Genomic DNA, 25,846 nt, shown 5'->3' on the forward strand with positions numbered 1-25,846 from the left:
AAAGCGTATCCCCTGCCCCAGTCCCGTCGGCCCTTGAAAGTTCGTACCTCGGCCCAAGGCTTTTGAGGGGCCCGGGTGACGTCTCGGTCACAAGCAAACGTTGGGACGTCGTATTTGGCTGTCAACTAACTACTCCATAACAAGTCTCGCGCTGGATTGATATCAATCGTGTCTGTCCATCCAATCCAGTCTAATCTGGTGACCCTTGTCCCCTACTCTACGATTGACTCCATTCTGGAAGCTTGCCGTCTTCTGAGCCGAGGCCAGAGCAATAAGCGTCGTGTGCGAAACCGGCACTATTACCTGTTCTAATATAGAGCCCGACAAATATTTGTCGCATACATATCTACCCCAACTCTCTCGATTCTCGTCTCGACGTCTCCTACTCTTCTTCTTTGATCGCTTGTCTTTCGCGTTGGCCATGTTGTTGACTTCAGCCCGCTCGCCCGCCCTTAGGAACAGCTTCCGTAACTTCACCAAGACACGCGCTGTAAGTCAACCCCCTCATCTTGACAACTACACCTTTGCTCTTTATGAGGCATCTTCACATGTGGTCGACAAAGAGAAAGGCATGGCAATCCATCGGCTATCCTCTATCTCTTGCTGATGGTTGGATGCCGAGTCATTGGCGGGCGACAGGAACTAGGGTCCTAGGATTGCTTGTGATCGAATGCTCCACCCGCCCGGATCTATGATAGACAGATGGACAGGCATCATAGTTGCTCTTCCGCTCAAGTCGATCGTTTTCACCCATTTCACCATGAAAATCGTCTCCTCTGACTGATCAACGCATCTGACAATCTGAAAAACAGGCACAAGCTCTCATCATGGCACCCACAAAGCGAGCCAACAGCTCCGCCGCCTCCTCAGGTATGCGCTATCCTCCACAGGCCTGAAATATTCGGACCCAACGTGCTGATACAAATTATGAGTAGGCTATGTTGAGAACCACTCCAAGGGACCCATGCTGCGATGGCAAGACTCCCTTCCTAAATTGCCCGTCCCAACACTCGAGGAGACTGCGAAGCGTTATCTCAAGTCACTACACCCCCTACTGTCTGCCAGCGAGTACGAGGCAAGCAAGAAGGCCGTCGAGGAGTTTGTGCGCCCTGGTGGTGTAGGCTCCAAGCTTCAGGAGAAGTTGGTGGCCAAGCGCGAGGACCCTAACACCAAGAACTGGATTTACGAGTGGTGGAACGATGCAGCCTATCTCTCATACCGCGATCCCGTCGTCCCCTATGTCAGCTACTTCTACTCTCACCGGGATGACCGACGAAGAAGAGACCCCGCAAAGCGAGCTGCTGCCATCACAACCTCTGCCCTCGAGTTCAAGAAGCAGGTTGACGCCGGCACCCTGGAGCCAGAGTACATGAAGAAGTTGCCCATCTGCATGGACAGCTACAAGTGGATGTTCAACGCTTCCCGTGTTGCGGCTAAGCCAGCCGACTACCCTGTCAAGTTCTCACCTGAGGAAAATAAGCACATTATTGCTATTCGCAAGAACCAATTTTTCAAGATCCAACACGAGGTTAACGGAAAGCAGCTCAATACTTCAGAGCTTGAGCAGCAATTCAAGCGTGTCTATGAGCTTGCCCAACGCGTTCCTGCTGTTGGCGCTCTCACCTCAGAGAACAGAGATGTCTGGACTGACGCTCGTGACATTTTGCTCAAGGCCAGCCCCAAGAACAAGGACGCTCTCGAGGCCATTGAGTCGTCTTCTTTCGTGGTTTGCCTCGATGATGCGGCGCCAGTCACACTCGAGGAGCGTGCTCACCAATACTGGCACGGTGATGGTGCCAACCGCTGGTACGACAAGCCTCTGCAGTTCATTGTCAACGACAATGGCACTTCTGGCTTCATGGGCGAGCACTCCATGATGGACGGTACTCCCACTCATCGCCTCAACGACTACGTCAACGACCTCATCTTTGGAAACAAGCTCGATTTCTCCGATCCCAGCATCCGGTCCAACTTGCCCGAACCACAAGTCGTCAAGTTCGATATCACAAAAGAAGTACAGAGCGAGATTGATCGCGCAACCAAGGACTTCAACGATGTCATCAGCAAGCACCAGCTTGCCGTTCAGGCCTATCAGGGTTACGGAAAGGGCCTCATCAAGAAGTTCAAGTGCTCTCCCGATGCTTACGTTCAGATGATTATCCAACTCGCCTACTACAAGATGTATGGCAAGAGTCGACCTACTTATGAGTCGGCTGCTGTCCGACGCTTCCAACTTGGACGTACTGAGACATGTCGAACTGTCTCTGACGACTCTGTTGCCTGGGTCAAGTCCATGTCTGATTCCTCCATTGACGACAAGACACGCGTGGATCTCTTCCGCAAAGCCATCAATGCCCACGTTGAATACATCACCGCCGCTTCCGATGGTAAGGGGGTTGATCGACATCTCTTCGGTCTTAAGAAGCTTCTCGAGCCTGGCCAAGAGGTCCCTGCCATCTACCAGGATCCCGCATACAGCTACTCCAGCTCGTGGCACTTGTCCACCTCTCAGCTCAGCTCAGAGTTCTTTAACGGTTATGGCTGGAGCCAGGTCATCGATGCTGGTTTCGGTATTGCCTACATGATCAACGAGAACAGGTATGTATTGCGCCCCAAATGTCCAATGGAAAATGAACTCTACTAACATGGCGATAGTCTCAACTTCAATGTCGTTTCTAAGGGTCTGGGCAGCGACCGCATGAGCTACTACCTCAACGAGGCAGCTAACGATATGCGCGAGCTGCTCACACCTACTCTTGAGCCCCCCAAGGCTAAACTGTAAATATACACACAACATATTTCTCAGGCGGAAGGAGTCTCTTGCTGTTGAATGGATTGGCATACTGTCGCGGTTCAGATCAACGGCGTTTTTACTTGTTGGACAATGTACTCTAGACTTGACCGTCTTTTTGTGCGATGCCATATAGATGGCACTAGATATCAGAGCGACATGTTTTTAGCAAAGGCAGCATAGATTACACAACTAAACCAATGACGGATAAAAGTTCCAAAATTCTAGAAAGAGGCGCCCTTCACCCCCAGTGTTAGTTGCCATTACGCGTCTAGATACATGTGATGCGGGCCCAAATAACTACACCACAGAAAATTGTCTGAATATCCTACCTATCCTACTCCTACATATGCGGATCCAAGGTATATGCCATCTGCTTTAGCCGGCATGGGCCACAATTTCGTTGACCAAGTCTCCCTTAGACTCGTCGTAATAGGAGCAGATTTGCGAAGGCAGGGGCACCTCCTTGTAGTCATCGTCTTCGCCAGAAATAACGTTCAGGTTGACGCCCGCTGATTTGCTGGTGAAAACCTTGGTTCCTATGCTCTCCTTGCTGAAGTAGATTTGGGCACTGTCGACCTGATCCAACATGACGGTTGGGATAGTGCCCATAACCTGAAGAGCAAAGTTGTTGGCTTTGACTACATCGACTGTCGAAACAAGGGTATCAACGATCAAGGACAGACGGGTGGAATTCTCGACTGTGACCTGGTTGGCCTTGCCCCTGACAATGATGGTGGTGTTGTTGCAACGGCTGATGAGAACCGAGTGTGTAAGTGAGGCCTCAATCTCAATTGGCTCGGCCTCCTTCTCGTAGTTTTCCTGGTAAAAGTTAACAACATGCTACAATACTTTTCGCACATAGAACATACAATAGTCCACTTATTGCCCTCTAGCTCCTTCTTGGCTGGCTTCTTGATACGCATACTCTCGGGTTTAGGCTTCTTGCCAGGAGCAGGACTCTTACCCCTCTGGCCACTTGAAACCGTTGAGCCACTGCGAAGAGATGGGTTCTTATGCGTCATTTCGGACTTGTCCACTTTACGCAGACCCTTAGTGACAGCATCGCCCTTGTTGAGCTCTGAGAAAACAGCCCCGAATCCACCAGATGATGCAGGCGCAGGAGCATCATCTGTCTTGATATCAAGGACAGGGGGAGGGCCAGGGGGAGGGGGAGGAGGTGGTGGTGGAGGAGCACCAGCAGCAGCAGGTGCCGGGGCAGTGGGAGCGGAAGCAGGCGCAGAACCAGCGGACAATGACTTAAGAACTTCCTGAGCAGGCTGGCCATTCGGGTTCCATGGAATACCTGTTGGGAAGTATTGCTTGACATAATCGGCAAGATCGCGGAACATCTGATAGAAGCTCTGAACCCATTCGATCTGCTTGGGGTCCCTGATAATCTGGTTAAAGGTGATCTGTTTAAGCCAAGAGGCTGACTTACTTATCCTTCTGCTCCTTCAGAACTCTGTTTCCAAAGAATTGAGCCGAGCCAAGGCACTCGTCCACGTGCTTATAGGGGCGAGTGTCAATGGTAACCCATGCAAGAACCATGATACCATCGGAGACAGTGCTGAGTTGCGTGTACATAGGGCTAGGACGGTTGGCGTCTTTGAGCTCGGTGACAGCCATCAGTGCCTCGTTGATGGGTTTGATGAGGCTCTCGTATACTGGCAGATCAGGTCCGGAGAGGTTTGGCTTTTTCGCCTTTGTGGAAATCAGGAGAAACTTGCGCTGCTCCTGGAAACCAGATTTGACGAGCGCAGCCTAATATTATACCATGATTAGTCCCTGCCCCCTAGAAGTTTCTGCGTATTCATAATCCTTCCGATGGTTGCGCGTACCTGCTCAGCGACCAATCCTCCTAGCTGGTGGCTCAACTTCACATATTTATCGACGGAAGTGTTCAGGAAAGCATCGAATTCCTCGATAGATTCTGGCAGCGGCTCGGCGTCAGGTTCGGGCTTCGCGGCCGCGGGAGTAGTGGCCTTGGAATCGGAAGCGGCTGGAGGGGGAGGAGCGGCTAGGGAGGGGTTCGGAGGTGAAGGTATCGCCTGGCTGAGAACGGCGGCATCGGCAGGAGGCTCGGTCGAAGAAGCGATATCCTCGAGGCGCGAAGTTGCAGCTTCAAGCCTGGATGACTTTTATCAGCGTCTGCGCATTTCGGACTGACAACGCAACGAGCGTGAAGAGCTTACCTCTTGATAAGCGTAGTTAGGTTGTGCATCTGACTATTAGCAGCCATGTTGGATAATCGCCCGTTGGGTTATTATTTAGTCGAAGCAGCGGACTGAAAGCGTTCTGCTCGAAATAAAAGAAGCTGAAGATATGCCTGGGCCCCTGAAAGAATAGTTGATCGGGTGGCAGCGACGTGCTCAGGCAACAGGATAGTTGCTTTGGAGGATTGCGCAAGACGGAACGGCGAGTAGCTTTCGAGTTATAGGTCGTAGGTAGCTAGTGCCAAGCAGAAATGGGAGAGAACAGCAAGCTTAGTGATTGAGTGAACCAACGCTGTTTCTTTTTCGCTAGCTATGCAAGCTAAGAGAGAGTTAATTAACAAACAATTGAATAGGTACTTAGATATTGAAGATGAGATGAGGTGAGGTGATTGGAGCTCGGTCCAGGAGGTTCAAGATCCAAATAGGGATGACTACCTATTCCAGGGACAGGGGAAGCAGTATGGAATGTACGACAGATATACTTTATACTAGCGCCTCAGAATGCTGTGGAGATGAGTACTGTCTAAGTATATTTCAGAAATCGACCAAGCGCTAAAGACTGGCTAACCTAGAGGGGCATGACAAGACTTGAACACCTCCCAAGCTGGGTAAGGATCGCAACAGCTTGCTTTTGTCCATACAAGACGTAGGGAGGCATTCCATCAACGCCGGAACCGGGCAATCAAGTGCCGACTGATATAATAGACGCAAACCCAGACATCTAGACAGGTACTAGACTTTTGAAGATCTGTGTGGGAAATGGGTTACTTAGAACAGTTGATGATGGCTGACTCGAGCTTAAATAACCTATGTCCAATGTGCTTTACTCTTATTATTCTAAAATCCCTATCACCCATCCTAATTTTATAATATAGTTTATAATATAGTATATCCAATGTTTCATTTCATTCATAGACGTTTGCGAAATTCGCGGAGACGGTCCTCAACATTATGTCCGTTCCAAGCCTCGCGGCCTTCAGCGTCTCTACCAATCGTTGGAACACCGACCTGCTCAATGGCGAAGCTTGCGGCAACAGTGGCCCAGGCTACAGCGTCCTCAAGACTCTCGCCTCGGGCCAGAGCCACACCGAGGCCGCCTAAGAAGGTATTCCCACCTCCCGTAGGATCAACCACCTTGGATGGGTCAGTGTGATAGGCGGGAACCCATTTCTCGACACCAGGATCAACCTCGATCTCTTCGCGAGCCACAATCCCATCGGCATCTTGGAGAAGGCCGGCAAACAAAGCCTCCATATCCGTATCTGGCTGAAGGCCACCCCTAACATAATCTTTCTTTCGTCGCTTGGTCGTCTTGGGGTCACGGCCTCGCTTTCTTCCTCCATTCTTCGCGATGTAGCATCCTTTCTCGCCAGCACGGATAACAAGAGAGAATGATTGCAGAGGCATGCTTGCAAGAAGCTGCTCGCAGGCTCGTTCTACAGCAATGGTAGAAATCTCACCTGTTTCTGGATCAAGCCCGCTGTCACCCATGAACCCAGCCAATTCTGCATGGTTCGGGCTGCAGATATCGACAAGAGGTAAGCAGTTGGTGCAATTGAGCAACTCGTCAGGGGTACACAGATCAGGCACAGGCTCCCAAATGAAGATGGGCTTGGTATATGTCTCAGGGGGCACGACCTTCTTTCGAAGTGAGGTGATCTCGGAGACAAGATCCCTACATCGATTTGGGGAGCATATCAGGTGGAACGATCGTGATTTAAGCAGCGCTGGTGTAAGATCCTGAGCAGTCAAGCGCTTCTTGGGAGTCAGGTATTTGAAAGCTCGCTTCTCGGCAGTGCCTTCATAGCCGTTCCAGCCTCGCGTGGTCAACCGAAGCCCGTCATGACGGAACAGAGCCGAGGTGGACCAGCTATCGATGAGCGTAGAGAGAGAAGGCGGGAAATCTGAGCCCTGATCGACAATCCAGCCAACTGAAGCAGATTTGGGTGGGGGTGAGAACAGGCGAGCTCCAAGGGCCGAGTAGGTGCCAGCGCCACCAAGGATGTCTTTGACAGGCGGAGTTGGCGGAATGAAGTCGATATCATCTTTCCAGTCAAGTTAGTTAGTGTCTGTTCTGAGTAACGCAACAGTTTTATGGACAAGGGCGCTGGCTAGGTTAATGAATCTTCTCACCAATTATAAACATGCCCATCGTAAAAAAATCGATCGGGACAGCTTCTTCGCCTGACGAGTCGCCGGCCTTGCCCTCAATTATGGCCAACGGGGGATGCTCTGGGGATTTATCTGCTTCTGCCTCTGCCTCTGCCTCTAGTTCAGGTTCTGGTTCAGTGCCTGGTGCACCTTCATCACCGTTTTTGTGTTCCTCTGCATCTTCAGATTTCGTTTGGTCTATGTCTTTCTCTTCCTCTACAACAACAGCCTCCTTGCTGTCAGTAGGCAGCTCAATTTCTGGAGTTTCGGCTACATCTGCCATGATGCTTGTGAGATATGGTTTCTCGCCTGATATCAATAGTGAGATAAGTAGATAAAGAAACGGCAATGACCAGTTGTATGAAAGGGTGCAAGACGGGCCTTGAACCGGTATAAACTCGCTGTAGAGACACTGGCTATTCGATAAATAAACGTCTTTTCTACTGCCGAACTGTACAGTCTCAGCTCATAGACTGGTCGGGAATAGAAATATTCAACAGTTGGTGGAGTTTGCGGTCAGGGTGTTGAGTATGAAAACGAATCGGATCCTAAAGAACAGGGGTCCGGACGCTTAGATTTGCTATACCAGGGCCGGTTTTTTTGCTGGTAACTACTGTGACTCTAGTACAAGCTGTGATTCAGTTGTAGAATCGTTATGTAGGCTAGAGTTACCGAGAAAGAGATGGGCCAACTTTCAAAGGAACGGATGAGTGAGCAATTCTAAGTGACTTTGGTTTAGGCGGTGTCCGTGGTGGGTTGGGCACATTGGAACTGCTGCCCAGGTTGGTACACGTAAGGTTACGTACAGAACAGAATATATATTGTCAGAACTTATGGCTGCTGATCAAAAATGCACCTCATGAATTCAATCAAAGACTCTTTGTTTAGCACATCTTGAACAATTGATGCTTGGCTCAATATCTGCGGGAAAGGTTGAGTTTCTCTTATTCTAGCCTTTTCCTCCTCCTCTGGGTTCAGTTCAACCATAGGTAGGTAGGTAGGTAGGCTTATTGTCCATAAATTGGTCATAGCTCCCAGAATCAAAGTCTCGATTATTGAGAGAGGCCGTTACAGGCCTTGCGGAATTCTATTCACCTGGCATCAATCATTAACTACATAACTCGACCAACCTCGTGTTATCCATGTCGTTATCAACTTCATAGTAGTACCAAGCCTACCAATAGATGCACCAAAAAAAATTTCCCCAACGCCAGTCGATCGCCTCGTATTGCCGACACGTTACAAGATTTAGATCTTGTACACAAGATCTCCCTCTGTGAACCTGAAATGAATGTTAGTAAGTCAACGCGTGGATAATTGCAACAAAGAGACTTACATAATCTGGTTTGCCTCTCCCATTTTCTGGAGCGCCTTTGTGGCCTCTCCTTTGTCAAATGCATCGCGACGGTTCCCAATCTTTTTATTGACTGCCTCCACGACTGCGTCCAGCTCGGCCGCGTCATCTTCAAACAGGTTTGTGTTGAGAAGCTGACCAAGGGCTGTTCGGAAGGTTGTCAGTCGCTCAGAGCTGATGGGAGTATCGTCAATTGCCAGTGCAGCAGCACCGCTGGCAAGGTCCTCGTCGCCATCCTGCGACTCTAGCTGGTTCGAGGATGGTAGCTGAGAGGCTGGAATTGACGATGCAAATGAAGCCTGCGATTGTGACTGGTCTTGTGTTCGCCGGCTAGATCGTCGCAATGTGCTTTGCGAGTCATCCTCAGGAACATCAGGTTCTCTGCTGGACCGGGCAGTGTCACTGGTTTCTCTCGCTTGGAGGCGACTGCTGTTGCGTGTAGCCCTTGAAGTCGACCTGTTTGATTGCGTGGCATTGGCAATGTCACCATCGTCATCTTCGTCATCACTGGAACTCTCGTCGCTAGATGATGCAAAGTCAACCGTTTGAGTCTTTCTCCGCTTCTTCCGCGATTCTTCAACAACTTCCTTGAAAAGAGCGAAGCGTAAGATACCCTCTGCAGCAGCCGCATCACGCTCCTCCACCCTGTTTGACAAGCGGGATTTGGCATGTGCTGTGGCAAGACGAATGATGGTTTCCAGAGTACGGACGGTCAAAGGACTGGTCCTTCGCTGGTTGCCCTCCATCTCATCGTTCCGTAGACCGACATAGATATCAGCGATGCGATCGGAAGCCTCTTGTGTCAGAATGGGCTTGATTCTCGTCTTGGCATATTGGATGTACTTCTTCATGAATGGGATGCTAAGAATTTCGGGCTTCTTGTTTGAGCCCCGACCAGATGTGATAGTGACACCAGAATGTAACATTGCATCATACTTTTGGTAGACTTCGGTTGGCCCCTGGGACTCAGTTTGATTTGAAGCGGAGACCCCCAGGGACTGCCCACCTTGCTCACGCACAGGAGCGCCTTCTTCAGTTCCTGGCTGGCGATATCGGTGCATACGAAGGACGTGTTCTGACACATGTCGATCTCGCGTATCTTCGATGTCATCTGTGACGACAAACAGTAAATCGAAACGTGAGAGCAGAGAGTCAGGTAGTGCGATGTTCTTGTGAGGATCCTTGTGAGGGTCATATTGGCCAAAAATAGGGTTAGCAGCAGCAACAACACTACAGCGAGCATTCAGCGATGTGTGAATGCCAGCTTTTGCGATGGTAACAGTCTGCTGTTCCATAACTTCGTGGATCGCAACTCTGTCAACGTCTGACATCTTATCGAATTCATCGATACAAACGACACCACGATCAGCCATGACCATGGCACCGGCCTCCAGTCGGCGCTCACCCGTCTCCTTATCAGAAGTTACTGCTGCAGTGAGACCAACACCCGAGGAGCCACGACCAGTTGTCGCAATCGCGAGCGGTGCAGTATTGAGGACGAAACGTAGCAGCTGAGATTTAGCAGTGGACGGGTCACCGACCATCAGAATGTTGATATCTCCACGCAGATGTGTTCCGTTTTCGAGGTTCTTCTCCATACCACCCAGAAGCATGAGTAAGATGGCCTTCTTGACATAGTCGTGACCGTAAATACTGGGGGCAAGCGATTGAGAGAGCAACTCTAGAAGATTCTTCTTCTTGGCCACTTTGTTGATGTTACGAATGTCGGTATCGGTAATGGTTGCAGTCGCCACACCACCTCCAGACTTTGAAGACAATAAGACAACATTGTTCGTCAGAATCATCGTTTTGAAGAGAGCACTGTTGTGGTTGGTATTACGGTTGCCCAGAGTTCGATAAATGCCGACGAGCTGCACTCGGTCGCCGGGCTTCACACTGTCGACGAGGTCGTCGTCAAGAATGGCATCCACTCCGCGAGGGAGCTGCCCTGCAGGTGCTCGCTCGGGCATTTCCTGGATGGAGATGGTCTGATGGTCTCGGTATGTGCAGAAGCCATACTCTGTAATAAGTGGGTTACCGTCGTCGTCCTCGCGAGGGTAGACGCTTGAAGTGGTAACACCATTGGTCATGGTCTGATCCTGGTACTCGCGAAAATGAAACATGTCTTTCTTCTCATTGTAGTGAACACTCTTCACGACCTTGGGGCGGATGAGAGAACATCGAGTCACGATGCCCTCGATAGAGACCATGTAGTTGAGGAGGTGAGACGATAATGTACGGGGATTGCAAGCGTTCAAGCCAAAGCTGCCAGCCCAAGCACAGTAATAAATGGTGTCTTTTGCGGTTTGGTCAGGTCGCGCCTGCGGAATGGTTTGGACGATGTTCTTCAGGGCCTGATCAAAAGCCAGAGTGAAATCGAAGGGTTGCTGGAGCAGGCCCTGTGCGAGGTCCGGGCTGTGGTTGCGCACATGATCGAGATTAACGGTCAATCGACGCTGGTTCTTCTGTAGCATAAGAATAATATCGGATCGATAACTTCGGACTTGAGGATCATCTGTAGAAAAGAGTTAGCTAGGCACAACGACCGATCTTTTTGGAGAACGGGCGGTGGACATACTGGGATCAAGGAATTCCTCCGCTTGACGTATGCGGTCGCGCACGCCTTCATCTTGAAGCATAAAAGAATCCATGTCGGCGGTTCCTTGTATTGTCGTTACAATGAGCGACTTGGTCAAAAGTGATGCCGATATGGAACCTGGTTAAGGTACTGTACGGTAATCAGATCGAGGGGTGAAAGTAAACCAGGCGGGGCGTTGCTAGGGGGCTGCTCGAAATTGCTGGCCCTGCCCGCGCTCCCTTCCAAAGAACGCGTCTCTTTCGCGTAAAGTGGTAGCTAAACCTGGCCTCCAGAGGTGGCTGATGTGTGGCTACAATGGACCCTATTTCGTCAGGGTGCTAGTCCAGTTTCCGTAACGACCTAGGTCCAGGTCTCAAGAGGGAGGTAACGTATCCGTACATACGCCAAGCCTGCCCGTGCCATTGCCTTATGCTGGGATCCCCATGGTCCTCCACGCGGAACACTCATAACTCTCAACCTTAATGATCTCTCCCTACGACGCTTTTCCTATACTACCACACATAAGCCACCCCACTACCTGAACGGATGCTATTCACCGGTGTTCGTGCACAATGTCGGTCGGACTCTCTGGCAACGCGCATACCGCTCTAGATGAAGAAGCAAGGGCTGAGGTTGACGTCCTCAATTCGCGGCTCGAAAAGACGACGCAATTGACCAAGAAGATTCAATCGTGCCTCAACCGACTCGAGTCGACAGGGAAGAGTGTCCAAGATGTTGCAGGACCTCTGAACGGAGAGACCAGGCGACTGCAAATATTGGGAAATAGTAAGAAACAGAGTCCATGTCCAGCCAATGCTGACGACTAACCATTGGGTAGACGTTGATTCAGTCCTGGCCGCCATTGACCGATTGCGCCAACCTGCAGATAGCAAGAATGACGAAGAGCAGATCATTCGAGTCGGCCCCGAGAAGGCCGGTCTCTCCAATTACCTGGCTTCTATCAAACGTCTAGACAAGGCCTTGAACGAGATGAAAGCCTCCAACTTGCGCGCCAACCAACAAACGATGGCCGATCTAACGCGACTCATCAAGTCAGGCAATAGTCAGCTGGAATCCCATTTCGAAACATTGCTGCGCGCAGAGACTCCTCGATCCGTCGAGCCGTTGCACTTTATCACAAAAGACAAGCCTTTCCCAACACTACCTCAGGACAAAATAGCCCGGCTCGGCCTGGTCTATTCGTATGTCATCGAGAGTCACCACAACGGATCCTCTGAGCTCGCCCATATATATGCAGAGGTACGCGGCCCATACCTCTCAACATCCTTGGCCAACCTTGCTGCCGCAAGTGTCAACACCGCCAAGAAGAAGAGCCCAGATGCTGTCTACCGTGCGGGGACCAACGGAATAGGGACCTACTCGCAAGCTATGGAGGGCCTTTTTGTCTCCGAATACGACAATGTGTGCAGTGTCTTCTCACGTGAGGATTGGGGTGTGGTCTTCCAGTCAACTTGCCAGGCAGCGATGGCTGAGCTTGCCCGAACGTTGCGTGAACTCAATGCTCATATCAAAAATCACCTCAACACCGACTGTTATCTGGCATATGAAATCACCGAGATCATCTCGGCTCTTTCAGGCAAGCTCGAAACACGCACCGGAGAATTGAAAGGAGCACTCGCTGCAGCCCTGAAGCCTGTTCGAGAGACCGCCAAGTCGTCCCTTGCGGAGCTCCTTGACGAGACCAGGCGCAAGATCAGCATGCTACAGATGTTACCCTCAGATGGCGCTCCAATATCCCTCGTCTCGGAGACAATGCAGCGCCTTCAGACGATGGTACACTTTCTACGCCCCATCTCGAGCATAATGATATCATTAGGGGATGGCGGATGGAACTCCAACGCGGCGGCTAGCGGACGCTCGACCGATGCAATTCCCAGTCTAGCATCGTTCGATATAGGAGCGGATGGTAAAGAGATCTTTTCGCATTACTGCACTGATACTATCGAAATGCTCCTCTCTGGTTTGGACCAGAAGTCACGCGTGCTCATGAAGAGCAGAGCTGTTGCTGGAGTATTTCTGGCCAATAGCGTTGTCATCATTGGAAGAATGGTTCAGAACTCGGAACTTAGCGGGCTGCTGGAGAACAAACTTGACATTCTCGAGCAATGGCGCAAAAAGGCAACGGCAGCTTATACGGATGTTTGCAAAGACCTTTCCGTCCACCTGTTCGACACTGTACATACCAACCGTGCCCATCGTCCAACTTCTGGACCTGTCGACTCTACTTCGATCGTCAAGGGGCTGGGAAGCAAAGACAAAGACAGGATCAAAGAGAAGTTCACGCAATTCAACAGCGCATTTGACGACATGGTTTCTCGACACAAATCGTACAGCATGGAGCGGGAAGTCCGGCGAATGTTTGGGGAGGACATTCGCCAGAAATTGCAGCCTCTCTACGAGCGGTTTTGGGACCGGTATCACGAAATCGATAAGGGCAAAGGCAAGTACGTCAAATATGATAAGACTTCCATCGCCGCTGTGTTTTCCAGTTTGGCTTCCTGAGCATAGGGCAAGGGGGGTAATTATGAGTCTGAACCTTTAGGCACTATGGACGAGGACACGCCGATGAGAAATGGAACAACGTATGCTGCTAGCCGACCTATAGCAGCAGTTCCGCTCTTGGTTCCAGGATGTTTATCCCAGATGATTATCATCAATATCTTGTCACCATCTTGATTCACCCAACCAACCGGTTTCCCCGATCTTGCCCGAGGCACAGTGTATGAAACCTGAAGGATTTATTCACCTGCTATTCCATCTCCCCCCTCATTTACTGCCATGCTCAATCCAATTTCAAGTCCTAGCGATCCTCAAAGATGCTGGGCAGCCACGCGAATCAGGAGTCGAGCAAAAGTAATTTGAGAACAGCAGCGCAGCCAAAAACATTGGTTGGTCCTCTGGCCTGTTTGTTGAGGCTACAGAGGCGACTGGCGAGTTGCAGAGTCATCAGGAGGGACACCTGGGACATGTGCCGCAGTAGTCGTGAGTTCCGAGATCGTTTGCTTTGCAACAGGCAGTACAGCAACTGTTGACAGGCAACAGAGATTCGACAACGGCCATGGTGAAGGTGCTGAGAAAGTATTTGAGAGTTTTGTGTAAGTCACTTGGCTCGTGTGGGGAGGACGATGTTATTGAAGTTGAGATGGAGTGCTTTTTGCTTCAAAGGCCTGAAGGAGAACCGATCAACGGTTCCGGAAGCTTTATACTCTATCCATCCTCAAGGGTCTGAGCCAGCAATGCCACGATGGTGTTATCCGTGGACCCGAAAGTGAGGCTGATGTGATTTCAATTCGAGTCGAGGTGGTCTTCGTATGTGGGAGGGACCGGAGATATGTGCAGGGGGGGCTTTACTGCCTTCTTTCTACGGATGGATTGAAACATGAAACAGTCCCACCCCCCACGTACCTAGCGCGTCATCATGCAAGGTTTTATACTTCCTTCACCACATGCCACGGCGAGAATGAGAGCAGTCCTTCAACTGCCAGCCATAGAGGTCATCGTCATCACGCATGTGATGCAACTGTTAGTCCAATCTCCTGGAATTTGGCGCCACGCCAGTTGGGACTTGAATCCTAGTTCCCAGCAGATGGCAGCTGTCATCTGGTAACCAAGCCTTTTGGAGAGCCCATAAGTGGGCTGGCATTTTCACTCTCGTCGTCCAATATCTTACATTTCCTCCATGTCTTGGGCCTCGGAGACTCCCGCATTGTAAATTACCTGGCCTCGCAAAGGCGATGCTGGGGCTTATTCTTGAGGTTATTGGGTGATAGCAACCGATTGTCGCACACTTCCCCATGATACTTAATGCTATCCCTGACAATGACAGGATACCACTCTCGGGCCTCGCTCGGGTCTTACCATGCAGTGGTGCCCGAAACCAGATACGAGCAAGTTGTTTGTCGCCATTCGACACAACATGTATATACATAATCTAATAAGTAATTTACTTAATCTAGCACATGCACATGCATCGTATCCATCTGTCTCGCAACGCAGCACACCGAATTTACTTCACACACGCTAGCCTGCTTCTCTGTCAGACCAGATCCATGTTCCTGTGTCGATCTCTGCTGTGATTTGAGGACCCTTAATTCGATTATGACAAGTCATGTACAGACTTCACCTATCAATCTTGACACCACTGCCAAAGATCTCGTCAATCCGCGTCCGTCGCTCCCACAAAATGGCATTGTCCTCCCTCCGTTTGAAGTAGAGTATGCGGTGCTGCGGGATAAACTCCTCATCAGTCTGCTCCGTCTTCCAATGTTCCACTGCCCTCTCACGAGCTCCAAGAAAGCGGTCTTCGTAGCCAATGATGTAGTCGCCTGAATCGAAATTGGGGTCCCAGCGAAGCCGATTGAGCACATCAGCAGCTGTGCGAAACTTGCCCAGCCCTGGTGTCTTGCCCACAACCGCAGCTCTGGACCCAGGCCCTGTGCTCTTATGCCCTTTTGATTCCTCCTCAGCATCGTCGAAATCTTCCTCTTCGTCGAGCTCTTCATCGGATTCGTCATCATCTGTCTCGCCCCCATATTCTCCCCAAAGACTCTGATCAACTTCCAATGTGCCAAGATCATGAGCCCTTGCGACAGTTGCACTCATCCAACAGAACTGAGAGTCATAGTACTTCTCGTCTCGGCGAATCCTCGCTTCAAAGTCTTGCAGTACTGTCTGCATGGCCATACCCACCTCCTTAGCATCTTCTTTGTTTGAGTCATCGTCCCATGCAAGGCCAATGAGGTAACAACCATGATATTCTGCGCCAGATGTCTCTGCTCCAGCGGACACATCCAAGAACCGAGATGGCCAAATGCGTGCGAGTAGATGCTTCAGTTTCCTGTTTATATCTAGACAATGTCAATATGATACATCCTGCCAAAGGAAAGGGACGCGCTTACCAACTAGTAGCATAACACAGCGCGACTCAAGCCAGCCGATGAAACGGCCACTCTTTTCCTGCGACGGGCCCCAGTAATGCGCATCAATCTTGATGTATGTTTTGAATGCATGCAAAAACTCTGTAGCTGCTGGGGCTTGAACTGATCCTAGAGCTGTCTCGGGTTCAATACCGAGCAGCTTACCCCAGATACAGTCACCATCTGATAGCATCCTTTTGGCACGACCAAACTCAGAAGAAATGGTGGCCACTGTTGGGATAGACGCGATAGGGGCAGTGTTGAGTGCTGGGGCATGCCAACCGATCAGGCAGAGGGGTTCTCGGAATGTTCGGTTATATCTCAATTCTTTGTGAAAGAACGGATCAAAAACCATCGAGTTCTTCCAGTCGAATTCTGAGTAATAATGAAAGAATGTGACAACAATGTCGGCTGGGGTTACAGTTTCATTCTCGTAAGCCAGTGCTTTACAGACCGGTACAAGGAGGACGCTAATATGAATACCACCGAGGAATCCAAACTTTGCCGAATAAATACCTCGCGCCTGGGCCCAAGATTTGATGAACAAGTGCGCCATTCGATACTGTACCATATCTGGAAGTGAGCGGCGAAGGTAGAACAGATCGCGAACAGGTTTAAGCTTAGCAAGTGCCTGGAAAGACAGAGCAAACGCTGGGTCGCTGGCTGGGCGCTTCATAACTTCAGGCCATCTATATTCGAGAGTTAGCAGTTTCCCTGTTGAATATATACATGAGTCAATAGTACCTCTCAGCTATCGATGCAGCTGCACAATACTGGAGATCGACCTTGATGCCATTGACTTCTAACTCCAGCATGTTACCTGAATTGGCCTTAACTCGTCGCAAGATTCTGACGCCCAAGGTCGTCGCTCGCTTCAACCTTTGAACAGCCAATGCAAAGAATGTCTTTGAGCTGAATGGGCCAATGCACAGGCAGTCAATATCAGAAGAACTCGTCCAGACGCCGAGGCCATAAGAGCCAACTGGGACCACAATGAATGCAGGCCCAGATCGGGAATCATTCTCTGAAATCGAGGATGTAGCATCTTTGAGAACCATTTCGAGGGTCTTGATCGCTTCAACCCGGTCGGTCCTCTCCTGCTCATTCGGCAAGCATCCACGACCTTCCAAGAAGTCCACCAAGCTCTCGCTGTTAGCCAAGCCAGGAGGAGGTTGTTGAAGTGCAATTTTCATCTCAGGAACACAAGATCGAGACATATCAGAAGGTGACGACTTTACCAGAAGGCATCTTATGCCCCAGTGATCACTGGCGTATGTGAGACCGCCCTGCTCCGGTGACTCGAAGGTTGTCTGACCAAACGTATTGAAACCATGCGGGTTATAGTGACCATTTGCCTTGATCAAGATCTTGTCATATCTCTGCGGTCTGTTATTCAACCCATTTCCAACAAGATCAGACGCCAGTGTGTTTGTCAGTGGGTCGAAAGTAGCGCCTTGCTCTCCCTGGAAAGAGTCTAGGACGTTCCTCTTCTCGTTGGCTATGTCTGAAGATTCGCCCGACTCCAGTCTCGTTGCCAGCCATGTATCTAAGAAGCCAGAATCCGAGATAGCCCGGTCAATATCTCGCAAGTGACGAACAGTTTGGGCAGAAATATCATGCTTTTTCTTGGCAGCATCAATGGTGTAAGTTGAAGTCGCAAGATTGAAGTCCCCAGCAATGATGCATGGATGTTGCAGAAAGGTGGCAGACAGATAATCGAGCATCTTCTGGACTTCTTTCTTTTTGGTGGCGACGGCGCCGTCAGTAAGCCCTTGGCTCAGATGACACGCCACAAGGATCCAAGGCTTGAATTTCCCATCGTCAACATCTCGTGTGCCGATGCCGGGAAACCGGGCCACGGTGCAGCCTTTGTGCTTCCTATGGAATGGGAGATAGTGCCATTCAAACGCAAATCTACTCAAGACGACAGTGTTCAGGAGGCTAGGTAGCGGCCCAATACCGGACTGATCTGGGGGCCCATGAGTGACGAAAGGATAGCGACTACGTATATCCTTGTTGGCGAGGAGGTCAGGAAGAAAATGGTCTGTGACTTCTTGGAGAACAACAATATCGGCAGCAGCACGAGCTGAGAGCAGATTTTCCACCAGAGCTGGATGTCGATATGATTGAGGAGGCCACTCAAACTCTGCCAATACATTATAAGAAGCAACAACCAATTGTTCAAGGATGACCTCGTTGGTATCCGGAGATGTGTTTGTCGACTCAGCCATTTCCCAGGCCCCTGAAGACTGGATCGAGTGATAGCATGGCTGGAAAGCAATAGTAGACATTTCGTCTAGATGATCATTAAAACTTTGAGGCGGTGTTATCCGATGGAAGGTTCCCGATTCAAGATCTAGAGTCCCCCAAAGCCGCATAGGCCGTGGTCCGCTTCCGCCTTGCGCAAGTGCGCCGTCGCGAATAAGAATAGCAATTTCTTTCACTTCCCATTCTATCGGTGCCAAGAGGCGGGCCTTTTCGAGGAGAAAATGATGGGGGGCAGCCTCGGCGTCTTCACTCTGACCGATGGTCATATGAGGAACGAAGCGTTCATTTTGAGCTCCATGTGAACGGCCAAGAGCATTGTAGATTATATCCCTGATCTTTGAGAGCTCGGTTGTAGTAGAATCTGAGTTCGAACCCAGAAAGATAGTGTTGCGATTTTTATGTTTGAAACAGTCAGCAACATTGAGTGCAAGATGAGGCCGATTTTGTATCACAAGCCCTTCAAGTGCTTGAGCTGCATTCCCTAGCACTTCAGGCCGGACAAATGGGTAGATAAGATTAACGTGAGGAGGCCACGCTGAATATGCCTTATCATAAAGACTTCTCAGGCGATCCACTGATAGCCAAAGTCCACGAGGAGGGATAACACATAGGGCAGTCTCATGCGAGTCGAACCCATACAGTGATGTTTGTTCTGTCTTCTCCATAACTTGTATAAGATTCTCCAGATTCCGGGTATATATGAGCTGAATGATGATAAGTGATCTGAAGCGCTATGCCTCAAAGAAGATAAGCTGGGTTGAAAGTGTAGTGGGGGCTGCTAACGTCCCAGGGGTAAGATAGAGAGGATCGGCGGAGGGGTCGTCTTGCGTATTGTTTGAAGTTGCCAACAAAAAGAAGGCTTACCTCACTTCTTTAATGCTTCATTTTCCCTTCGCAAGGCTGACAGGTAATACAGAGATATATGGCCACTGACTCATGATGTAATTTAAACAACGTAAGATATCAGCATTTCGTATAAAATATTCATAGGAGAAAGCTAGCTATTAGTAGAATAAATCCTATGCTTTAGCTTTGTTTTGCATAATTTACTGAATTAATATAGCCAATATGTGCAATGTTAAATATTACATATTGCCGGTGGTAAGACACTCAGTTATCGCATCTGAGACCGGCTGCAATTACAGATGACCATGTCACAAAGAAGACCAAGAAAGTTAGTCTAAGATCCCCTAAATCTACACTAAATTATGCTAAGTTTACCTACTGCTTTTTGTCACTTAGGATAGAGGTCCCAAGTTTTGTTGCCTCCCCTTGATAGCAAGTAAAAGGCACTATATCACCAGGGTTGTATTTGTCATTGGCTATTAGTCACTTAATACCGTATGATAAAATACTATAACAATAAAAAGGGCCAATGCTATAGCCCTTGGAGCAGTCGGCCGTTCACTTGACGAACACCTCATTGAGATTCCGTAATAGCACATTACCCCATGTTCTCCGGGCCCCAATCAATAATTCCTGTTTCATGCCCCTTGCCTTCCATTAGAGCTTCAAGCTTGTCTTCAACTGTGACCCAACCGTGACGCTTCTGTGAGATAGCATACTTGATTGGATCCCTCCATTCTCTCCACCAAGTTTCCTCACTCTGAACAATACACCTTCTGTCAGGCTCCCCGTTCTTCGCTGTAGCAAATGGCCAGACGGCTTTGACCACTTCGTATTTGTGCTTGCCAGAGAATAGGCTGGTCACACTAGTGAAGAACTGATTGACTTTGTCCGGGTTCTGTATCACGACACGGCTATGGGTAACCACGAAGCTGACATCAACTACGCCACGGTAGTTGAGTGCTGCCACGAGGCTGCGGAACTGCCCTTCAAGCCATGCTGTATCGAGATTTGTGACCACTCGTTCAAGCGTAAAGAGTTTGACAGAAGCAGGATCCTGAACGAAACGGCGGCACCATTCATCCAACCCAGCATCGCCGACTTCGGGAAGGGCATCAGGTTTGAGACCTCCACGGTAAGCTAGCTCCCCATCGCCAACACATCGAAGATAGTCTAGACGCTGGTTATCATCATCCGGGACTAGTAGGCTCATAAGGTTAAGTTTGATGTCAAAGTCGACTTTGCGCCCCCGACTCCCTCGAATGTGAATCTGGGGCTTGGGAGGCACCGAGGCTTGTGCGCGGATGAGAGCGATAAGCGCCTCAGGCTTGGCCGATAAATATTCCGCACGTGATGAGAGAGTCTTATAGTCGTTGGAGAGTTTGAAGAGAGGGGGAGAGTAAAGACGGTAATCAACTCGCGGTAGTCCAGGAAAGCGTGCTGGGCCTTTATGGGCTGCTATGGCTTGTGAAGCCGGAGCGGAAACAGCGCTTGATGGGATAGAAGGCCCAGAATAAGGTGGTAGTGTTACATGATGCTCTGGAGTCTCACCAGCCAAGACTGCGATGGGCGACGATGGCTCAGGCTCGGTGACTGCTGCGGACTTTTCCATGTGAAGTAGGTAGGCAAGAAGATTAAAGATAAGAGAGATTAGTTAGTAGGCTGTAAATGTAATTCCCTTAAGGTAAGTGAAGATGTATGGAATATTTTGATCAACTTTGGACAGTAAATTTGAAAAATAATAATATTCTTATAGGATATTTGAGAATAATTAAAAGTTACCCCGTATTACTTTGGAAGTCATACCTACCTTAGGTAAACTTATGGTTCTTGCCTGCCTAAATAACGTATACATAGTAGTATCTATCGGGGCGTCGAGCGCCACTTCTCAGCCTTGCCCCACTAAGTAAGGTCGTCAATCAACCTGGCCAGAGCCTGAGTCTCGTTGTGAACACATAGCTCCATCCCTAGCCTTGGTTGCTATCTCAGCGTCCAACATCTGCATTTCTTCTGCAGGGCAACCCAACTGGCATACTCACCTTATACCTTCAATTCCTATAATAACTTCTTCTTCAACGTCCCACTCAGCGCCTGCTATTTAGCCAACCCCGACCATGGATTACGAGACGCTCAAGGAGCAATGGAGCGAGGTCGAGGACCGTGATGGTGTCCGTCTGAGCTGGAATGTGTTTCCCAGCTCCCGTATGGTATGTTTACAGCTACATGGCGCTCAATCTTGAGCTCACATTATACAGGAAGCCTCTAGACTCGTCGTGCCCATTGGCGCTCTCTATACCCCGTTAAAGGAGAAGCCCGATACTCCTCTCCTCCATTTCGAGCCTGTTACATGCAAACAGCCCTGTCGCTCTGTATTGAACCCGTTCTGGTATGATGCCCTTCTAAACGGTTGCTCTAGTTTCATTTGCTGACCTGGTACTGAAGTCAAGTCGATGTTCGTGCCAGAGTTTGGATCTGCCCTTTCTGCCTTTCAAGAAATCAGCTTCCACCGCACTACAAGGACATTACTGCAAACGCTATCCCCCCCGAACTTCATCCTGCGAATACCACAATAGAATATCGCCTCTCCCGACCTGCGCCTGCGCCCCCGATCTTCCTCTATGTCGTCGATATGTGCCAGGAGGCTGACAGCCTCGCCTCTTTGAAAGAATCGCTTGTGATGAGTTTGAGTCTGCTTCCCGAGAACGCTCTTGTTGGTCTCATCACTTATGGCACAATGGTATACCATTCATTTTTCTCCCCCATTAAGATGTTATGCCACTAATACCTGTATAGGCTCATGTCCACGAGATTGGCTACGAGGAATGCGCCAAGTCCTATGTTTTCCGAGGCAGCAAGGAATATGCTGCGAAACAAGTCCAGGAGATGCTTGGTCTGTCATCCTCTGGCGTACGACCCGGCATGCAACCTCAGCCTGGTCGCCCATTCCCTGCCGGCCCGGCATCTCGCTTCCTCCTCCCTGTCCAGCAGGCCGAGTTCCAGCTGACCAAGGCTCTCGAATCCCTTCAAAAGGACCCCTGGCCAGTTGCGAATGACAGACGTAACCTTCGATGCACCGGAGTCGCCCTCAGCGTTGCCGTCGGTCTTTTGGAGTCATCTTTCCAGAATGCAGGTGGGCGCATCATGCTATTTGCCGGAGGCCCTGCTACTGAAGGCCCTGGCATGGTCGTGGGACCCGAGTTGAGAGAGCCTATTCGATCCCACCATGATATTGATCGAGACAACGTTAAGTATTACAAAAAGGCTCTGAAGGTGTGTCATTCAGCACTTCCACTCTTTTGAACTCATTCTGATGGTCTCATCATAGTTTTACGAAAACTTGGCCAAACGAACAGCACACAATGGTCACATCATTGACATTTTTGCTGGTTGTCTGGATCAGGTCGGTCTCCTTGAAATGAAGGGCTTATGCAATTCAACCGGTGGTCATATGATTTTGACTGATAGCTTCACTTCTTCTATGTTCAAACAATCTTTTGTGCGAATCTTTGAGAAGGATGGCGATGATAATCTACTCATGGGTTTCAACGCAGTGTTGGAAGTTCTGACCACAAAGGAACTGAAGGTCACAGGTCTCATTGGACACGCAGTCTCTCTCAACAAGAAGTCGATCTCTGTGGGCGAGACTGAATGTGGAATTGGCAACACATGTTCTTGGAAGATGTGCGGTATCGACCCCAAATCGAGCTACGGAATCTACTTTGAGATTGCCGGTCAAGGTCCTGCCACACATCAACAAGCACCGCAGAAGGGCATGATGCAGTTCCTGACGTACTATCAGCACTCATCGGGCCAGTTCCACCTCCGCGTCACGACTGTCGCCCGCAACCTGAGTAGCCCTGCTGGGGACCCAGCAATCGCGCAGTCCTTCGACCAAGAGGCCGCCGCTGTCCTTATGTCACGAATTGCTGTGTTCAAGGCCGAGGTCGATGATGGCCCTGATGTCCTACGCTGGGTTGACAGGATGTTGATTCGTCTCTGCTCCAGATTCGCGGACTACAGGAAAGATGATCCTTCATCCTTCCGACTGGAGAAGAACTTCACGTTATACCCCCAGTTCATGTTCCATCTCAGACGAAGCCAGTTCCTGCAGGTTTTCAACAACTCTCCTGATGAAACAGCCTTCTACCGTCACGTGCTCAACCATGAAGATGTCAGCAACTCACTCGTGATGATTCAGCCAACCCTGGACTCCTACACCTTCGACCAGGATGGCGGCCAGCCAGTTCTTTTGGACTCTGCCTCTATCCAACCAACTCACATCCTGCTTCTCGATACTTTCTTCCACATTCTCATCTTCCACGGTGAAACAATTGCTGAATGGAGAAAGGCTGGTTACCAAGATCAAGAAGGTTATGAGAACTTTGCTGGTTTGTTGGAACAACCCAAGGAGGATGCTCGCGTAAGTTCACCCTCAGCCACTCTCAATCTGTTACTAACCCGTCCAGGATCTCATCACTGACCGCTTTCCTCTTCCTCGATTTATTGTTTGCGATGCCGGTGGTTCTCAGGCTCGATTCCTCCTGTCCAAGCTCAACCCATCTACTACACACACCACTGGCCCATATGGTGGTGTAGGAGCCACCACTGCTCAGACAATTTTCACAGACGACGTATCTCTGCAGACCTTCATGGACCACTTGATGAAGTAAGTCTGAACCCCGTATGTTGCCCATATCGAGTTGAGCTAACAAACTTTCTAGGCTTGCTGTGAGCGGTACTAATTGAGGTGGCCAACAAACGACTTTATCGCAGACGTACTGCCATCTCAAGAAGTCAATGGAAAATCAAGTCTTACGATGGGGCGTAGATAGTGACGACGCAGTTCTCATAAGCCCATGTTGTTAGTTAAGAGACATTATAATAATCAAAATTCGAGGCCAGCCCTTCGCAGATCTATAATCTTAGGTGCCTCGTTGCGTTGTGATGCTTCTGAGGGAGCGAATGCTGATAGCACGTGATACTCGCTGACTCAGCAGATTGTGTTTAGGGCAGGTCCAAATGGTGGGGCCCACACCTTGCATTTTTAGTTTTGATATTTCGCGACAACTTCAAGTTTTCTTTTCGATCTACCTGCCTGTTCCTTACTTCCGGCACGCAAACCTCGAGCCTCTGCCGACTTTCACGACACAAAAATGCGTTCGTCTCACTCCTGAATATCAGGCACGATTTTCCTGCTTACACGATGAACAGCTCCCAAGTTCGATCCCAATGAGGTCAAGGTGATGTAGGTAGATTCCAATCGCAGTTCTTGGACACATTGAAGCTGACATATTGTAGCCACCTCCGCGCCACTGGTGGTGAGGTCGGTGCCTCCTCTGCTCTTGCTCCCAAGATCGGTCCTCTGGGTCTCTCCCCCAAGAAGGTCGGAGAAGACATTGCCAAGGCCACTGGCGACTGGGTATGGCATTCAATCCCATTGCACATTAGAGTATGCTAACAATTGTGTTCAGAAAGGCTTGCGCGTGACTGTCAAGCTCACCATCCAGAACCGTCAGGCCGCCGTGTCGGTTGTGCCCACCGCTTCCTCCTTGATCATCAAGGCTCTCAAGGAGCCTCCTCGTGATCGCAAGAAGGAGAAGAACATCAAGCACAACAAGTCTGTCAGCCTTGACGAGATCATCGAGATCGCCCGCACCATGCGATACAAGTCTTTCGCCAAGGAGCTCTCTGGTACTGTCAAGGAGATTCTCGGAACCGCCTACAGTGTTGGCTGCCAGGTCGACGGCAAGCCTCCCCAGGCTATTATCGAGGCCATTGACAGCGGAGACATTGACAGTAAGTCATGAACCCTCTGCTTGAAATTTCTTTACGCTAACATGTGATAGTCCCTGAGGAGTAAATGTTTTCTCACGCCCTGTTCAAAAATCCCACCAGTATGAGAAACAAAAAATAGACTCATTGATCGATGGCAGCATGACAAATCATTTCCGTCCAGTCCTTGTGATATTCTTCGAACTTGTGAACCCTTGACTCACTCTGAAATCTACCATCATGCCCCGTGGTTTATTTCTATTTTTGTGCAAGGAAGAGAAACCTTGGCCCAATACTCACCGCGACATACTAGCGATAAAGCTCTTGTGGATGTAGCGGTCCATCATCATGGCCACATGATACAAAAATTCCCGATGTAGAGTTGCAGTACTTTCAATCGAATTTCCTTCTCTTTCTTTCGAGAACATCCTCCTGCTACCCTAGTGGACTGCACAAGCTCTCCCTCACGGTATCTCCTCGAATAGGTAGAACAAGGCATTGAGAAATATACCATCTAGCTAAGCTAATCGCAAAGAATTTGAATCGAATCGTATTTGTAGTAACCACAAACGTTTTCATGGCATATCATGCATTACATCGTTTCCACCATTGAAAGTGCCAGTTTTCCATGAAGTTCACCAAGGTTCCAATCATACATCTTTTGAAGCAGCACAACTTTTCAGTCTGATCTGCTTGCTTACGAGACGATCTCAAGCTCTGCGGAATCTTCAGGGTTGGGAGAAGGACCCAGTTGAGTTGAATGGATAAAATGCCGAGACTCTATCCACCTGCGGCAAGTATACCAGAGATGTGGTACGATATGCGATATCCTCAATAGTCTTGTCGTATCTGAGGGTATTCATAGATCATATCACTCGCATCCATGGGCATGGGTGGGATCAGAGGCCCCATTTCCAACGCCTTATGCTGGCA

General features: G+C 49.6%; 9 protein-coding genes across 13 annotated transcripts; 4 read left to right on the plus strand and 5 right to left on the minus strand.

The window, feature by feature from the left end:
• Positions 1–84: 84 nt before the first annotated feature.
• FOXG_04209 (carnitine O-acetyltransferase) lies at positions 85–3,102 on the plus strand. Of its 2 annotated transcripts, XM_018382148.1 has the most exons (4): positions 85–490; positions 813–870; positions 936–2,598; positions 2,656–3,102. In XM_018382148.1, exons 1-4 carry the CDS (start codon positions 422–424, stop codon positions 2,780–2,782), a joined length of 1,917 nt encoding a protein of 638 aa, XP_018238806.1. In that variant the 5' UTR covers positions 85–421; the 3' UTR covers positions 2,783–3,102. The 2 variants fall into 2 exon arrangements, with proteins under 2 accessions (XP_018238806.1, XP_018238807.1); XM_018382149.1 differs by lacking the exon at positions 85–490 and having other exon boundaries at positions 492–870.
• On the minus strand, positions 2,836–5,422 carry FOXG_04210 (uncharacterized protein). The gene is made up of 5 exons (XM_018382150.1): positions 4,987–5,422; positions 4,633–4,921; positions 4,233–4,555; positions 3,664–4,183; positions 2,836–3,613 (listed from the first exon to the last, which is right to left on the minus strand). The coding sequence occupies exons 1-5, from the start codon at positions 5,031–5,033 to the stop codon at positions 3,170–3,172; spliced, it is 1,623 nt and encodes a 540-aa protein (XP_018238808.1). The 5' UTR covers positions 5,034–5,422; the 3' UTR covers positions 2,836–3,169.
• A 377-nt stretch (positions 5,423–5,799) lies between these two features.
• FOXG_04211 (uncharacterized protein) lies at positions 5,800–7,900 on the minus strand. Its single transcript, XM_018382151.1, has 2 exons — positions 7,141–7,900; positions 5,800–7,052 (listed from the first exon to the last, which is right to left on the minus strand). The coding sequence occupies exons 1-2, from the start codon at positions 7,439–7,441 to the stop codon at positions 5,917–5,919; spliced, it is 1,437 nt and encodes a 478-aa protein (XP_018238809.1). The 5' UTR covers positions 7,442–7,900; the 3' UTR covers positions 5,800–5,916.
• Positions 7,901–7,963: 63 nt separating this feature from the next.
• Positions 7,964–11,390, minus strand: FOXG_04212 (minichromosome maintenance protein 3). Its single transcript, XM_018382152.1, has 3 exons — positions 11,091–11,390; positions 8,495–11,027; positions 7,964–8,440 (listed from the first exon to the last, which is right to left on the minus strand). Exons 1-3 carry the CDS (start codon positions 11,161–11,163, stop codon positions 8,407–8,409), a joined length of 2,640 nt encoding a protein of 879 aa, XP_018238810.1. The 5' UTR covers positions 11,164–11,390; the 3' UTR covers positions 7,964–8,406.
• Positions 11,391–11,478: 88 nt separating this feature from the next.
• Positions 11,479–15,877, plus strand: FOXG_04213 (exocyst complex protein EXO70). The gene is made up of 2 exons (XM_018382153.1): positions 11,479–11,876; positions 11,929–15,877. Exons 1-2 carry the CDS (start codon positions 11,663–11,665, stop codon positions 13,611–13,613), a joined length of 1,899 nt encoding a protein of 632 aa, XP_018238811.1. The 5' UTR covers positions 11,479–11,662; the 3' UTR covers positions 13,614–15,877.
• On the minus strand, positions 12,195–19,235 carry FOXG_04214 (uncharacterized protein). Of its 2 annotated transcripts, XM_018382155.1 has the most exons (4): positions 19,160–19,235; positions 16,772–18,999; positions 16,010–16,716; positions 14,875–15,958 (listed from the first exon to the last, which is right to left on the minus strand). In XM_018382155.1, exons 2-4 carry the CDS (start codon positions 18,958–18,960, stop codon positions 15,231–15,233), a joined length of 3,624 nt encoding a protein of 1,207 aa, XP_018238813.1. In that variant the 5' UTR covers positions 18,961–18,999; positions 19,160–19,235; the 3' UTR covers positions 14,875–15,230. The 2 variants fall into 2 exon arrangements, with proteins under 2 accessions (XP_018238812.1, XP_018238813.1); XM_018382154.1 differs by having other exon boundaries at positions 12,195–15,958; positions 16,772–19,235.
• A 228-nt stretch (positions 19,236–19,463) lies between these two features.
• On the minus strand, positions 19,464–20,943 carry FOXG_04215 (uncharacterized protein). The gene has a single exon (XM_018382156.1). It carries the CDS (start codon positions 20,751–20,753, stop codon positions 19,740–19,742), a length of 1,014 nt encoding a protein of 337 aa, XP_018238814.1. The 5' UTR covers positions 20,754–20,943; the 3' UTR covers positions 19,464–19,739.
• Positions 20,944–21,022: 79 nt separating this feature from the next.
• On the plus strand, positions 21,023–24,151 carry FOXG_04216 (protein transporter SEC23). 3 transcript variants are annotated; one of them, XM_018382157.1, is made up of 7 exons: positions 21,023–21,348; positions 21,397–21,527; positions 21,584–21,878; positions 21,935–22,411; positions 22,467–23,561; positions 23,608–23,807; positions 23,863–24,151. In XM_018382157.1, exons 1-7 carry the CDS (start codon positions 21,256–21,258, stop codon positions 23,885–23,887), a joined length of 2,316 nt encoding a protein of 771 aa, XP_018238815.1. In that variant the 5' UTR covers positions 21,023–21,255; the 3' UTR covers positions 23,888–24,151. The 3 variants fall into 3 exon arrangements, with proteins under 3 accessions (XP_018238815.1, XP_018238816.1, XP_018238817.1); XM_018382158.1 differs by having other exon boundaries at positions 23,608–24,151; XM_018382159.1 differs by having other exon boundaries at positions 21,083–21,348; positions 22,467–23,807; positions 23,863–24,061.
• A 12-nt stretch (positions 24,152–24,163) lies between these two features.
• FOXG_04217 (60S ribosomal protein L12) lies at positions 24,164–25,718 on the plus strand. The gene is made up of 5 exons (XM_018382160.1): positions 24,164–24,298; positions 24,353–24,386; positions 24,440–24,560; positions 24,613–24,937; positions 24,988–25,718. Exons 1-5 carry the CDS (start codon positions 24,295–24,297, stop codon positions 24,999–25,001), a joined length of 498 nt encoding a protein of 165 aa, XP_018238818.1. The 5' UTR covers positions 24,164–24,294; the 3' UTR covers positions 25,002–25,718.
• Positions 25,719–25,846: the final 128 nt, after the last annotated feature.

The sequence above is a fragment of the Fusarium oxysporum genome, chromosome 4 (genome assembly GCF_000149955.1).
Source record: "Fusarium oxysporum f. sp. lycopersici 4287 chromosome 4, whole genome shotgun sequence".
NCBI classification, from domain to species: Eukaryota; Fungi; Ascomycota; class Sordariomycetes; order Hypocreales; family Nectriaceae; genus Fusarium; species Fusarium oxysporum.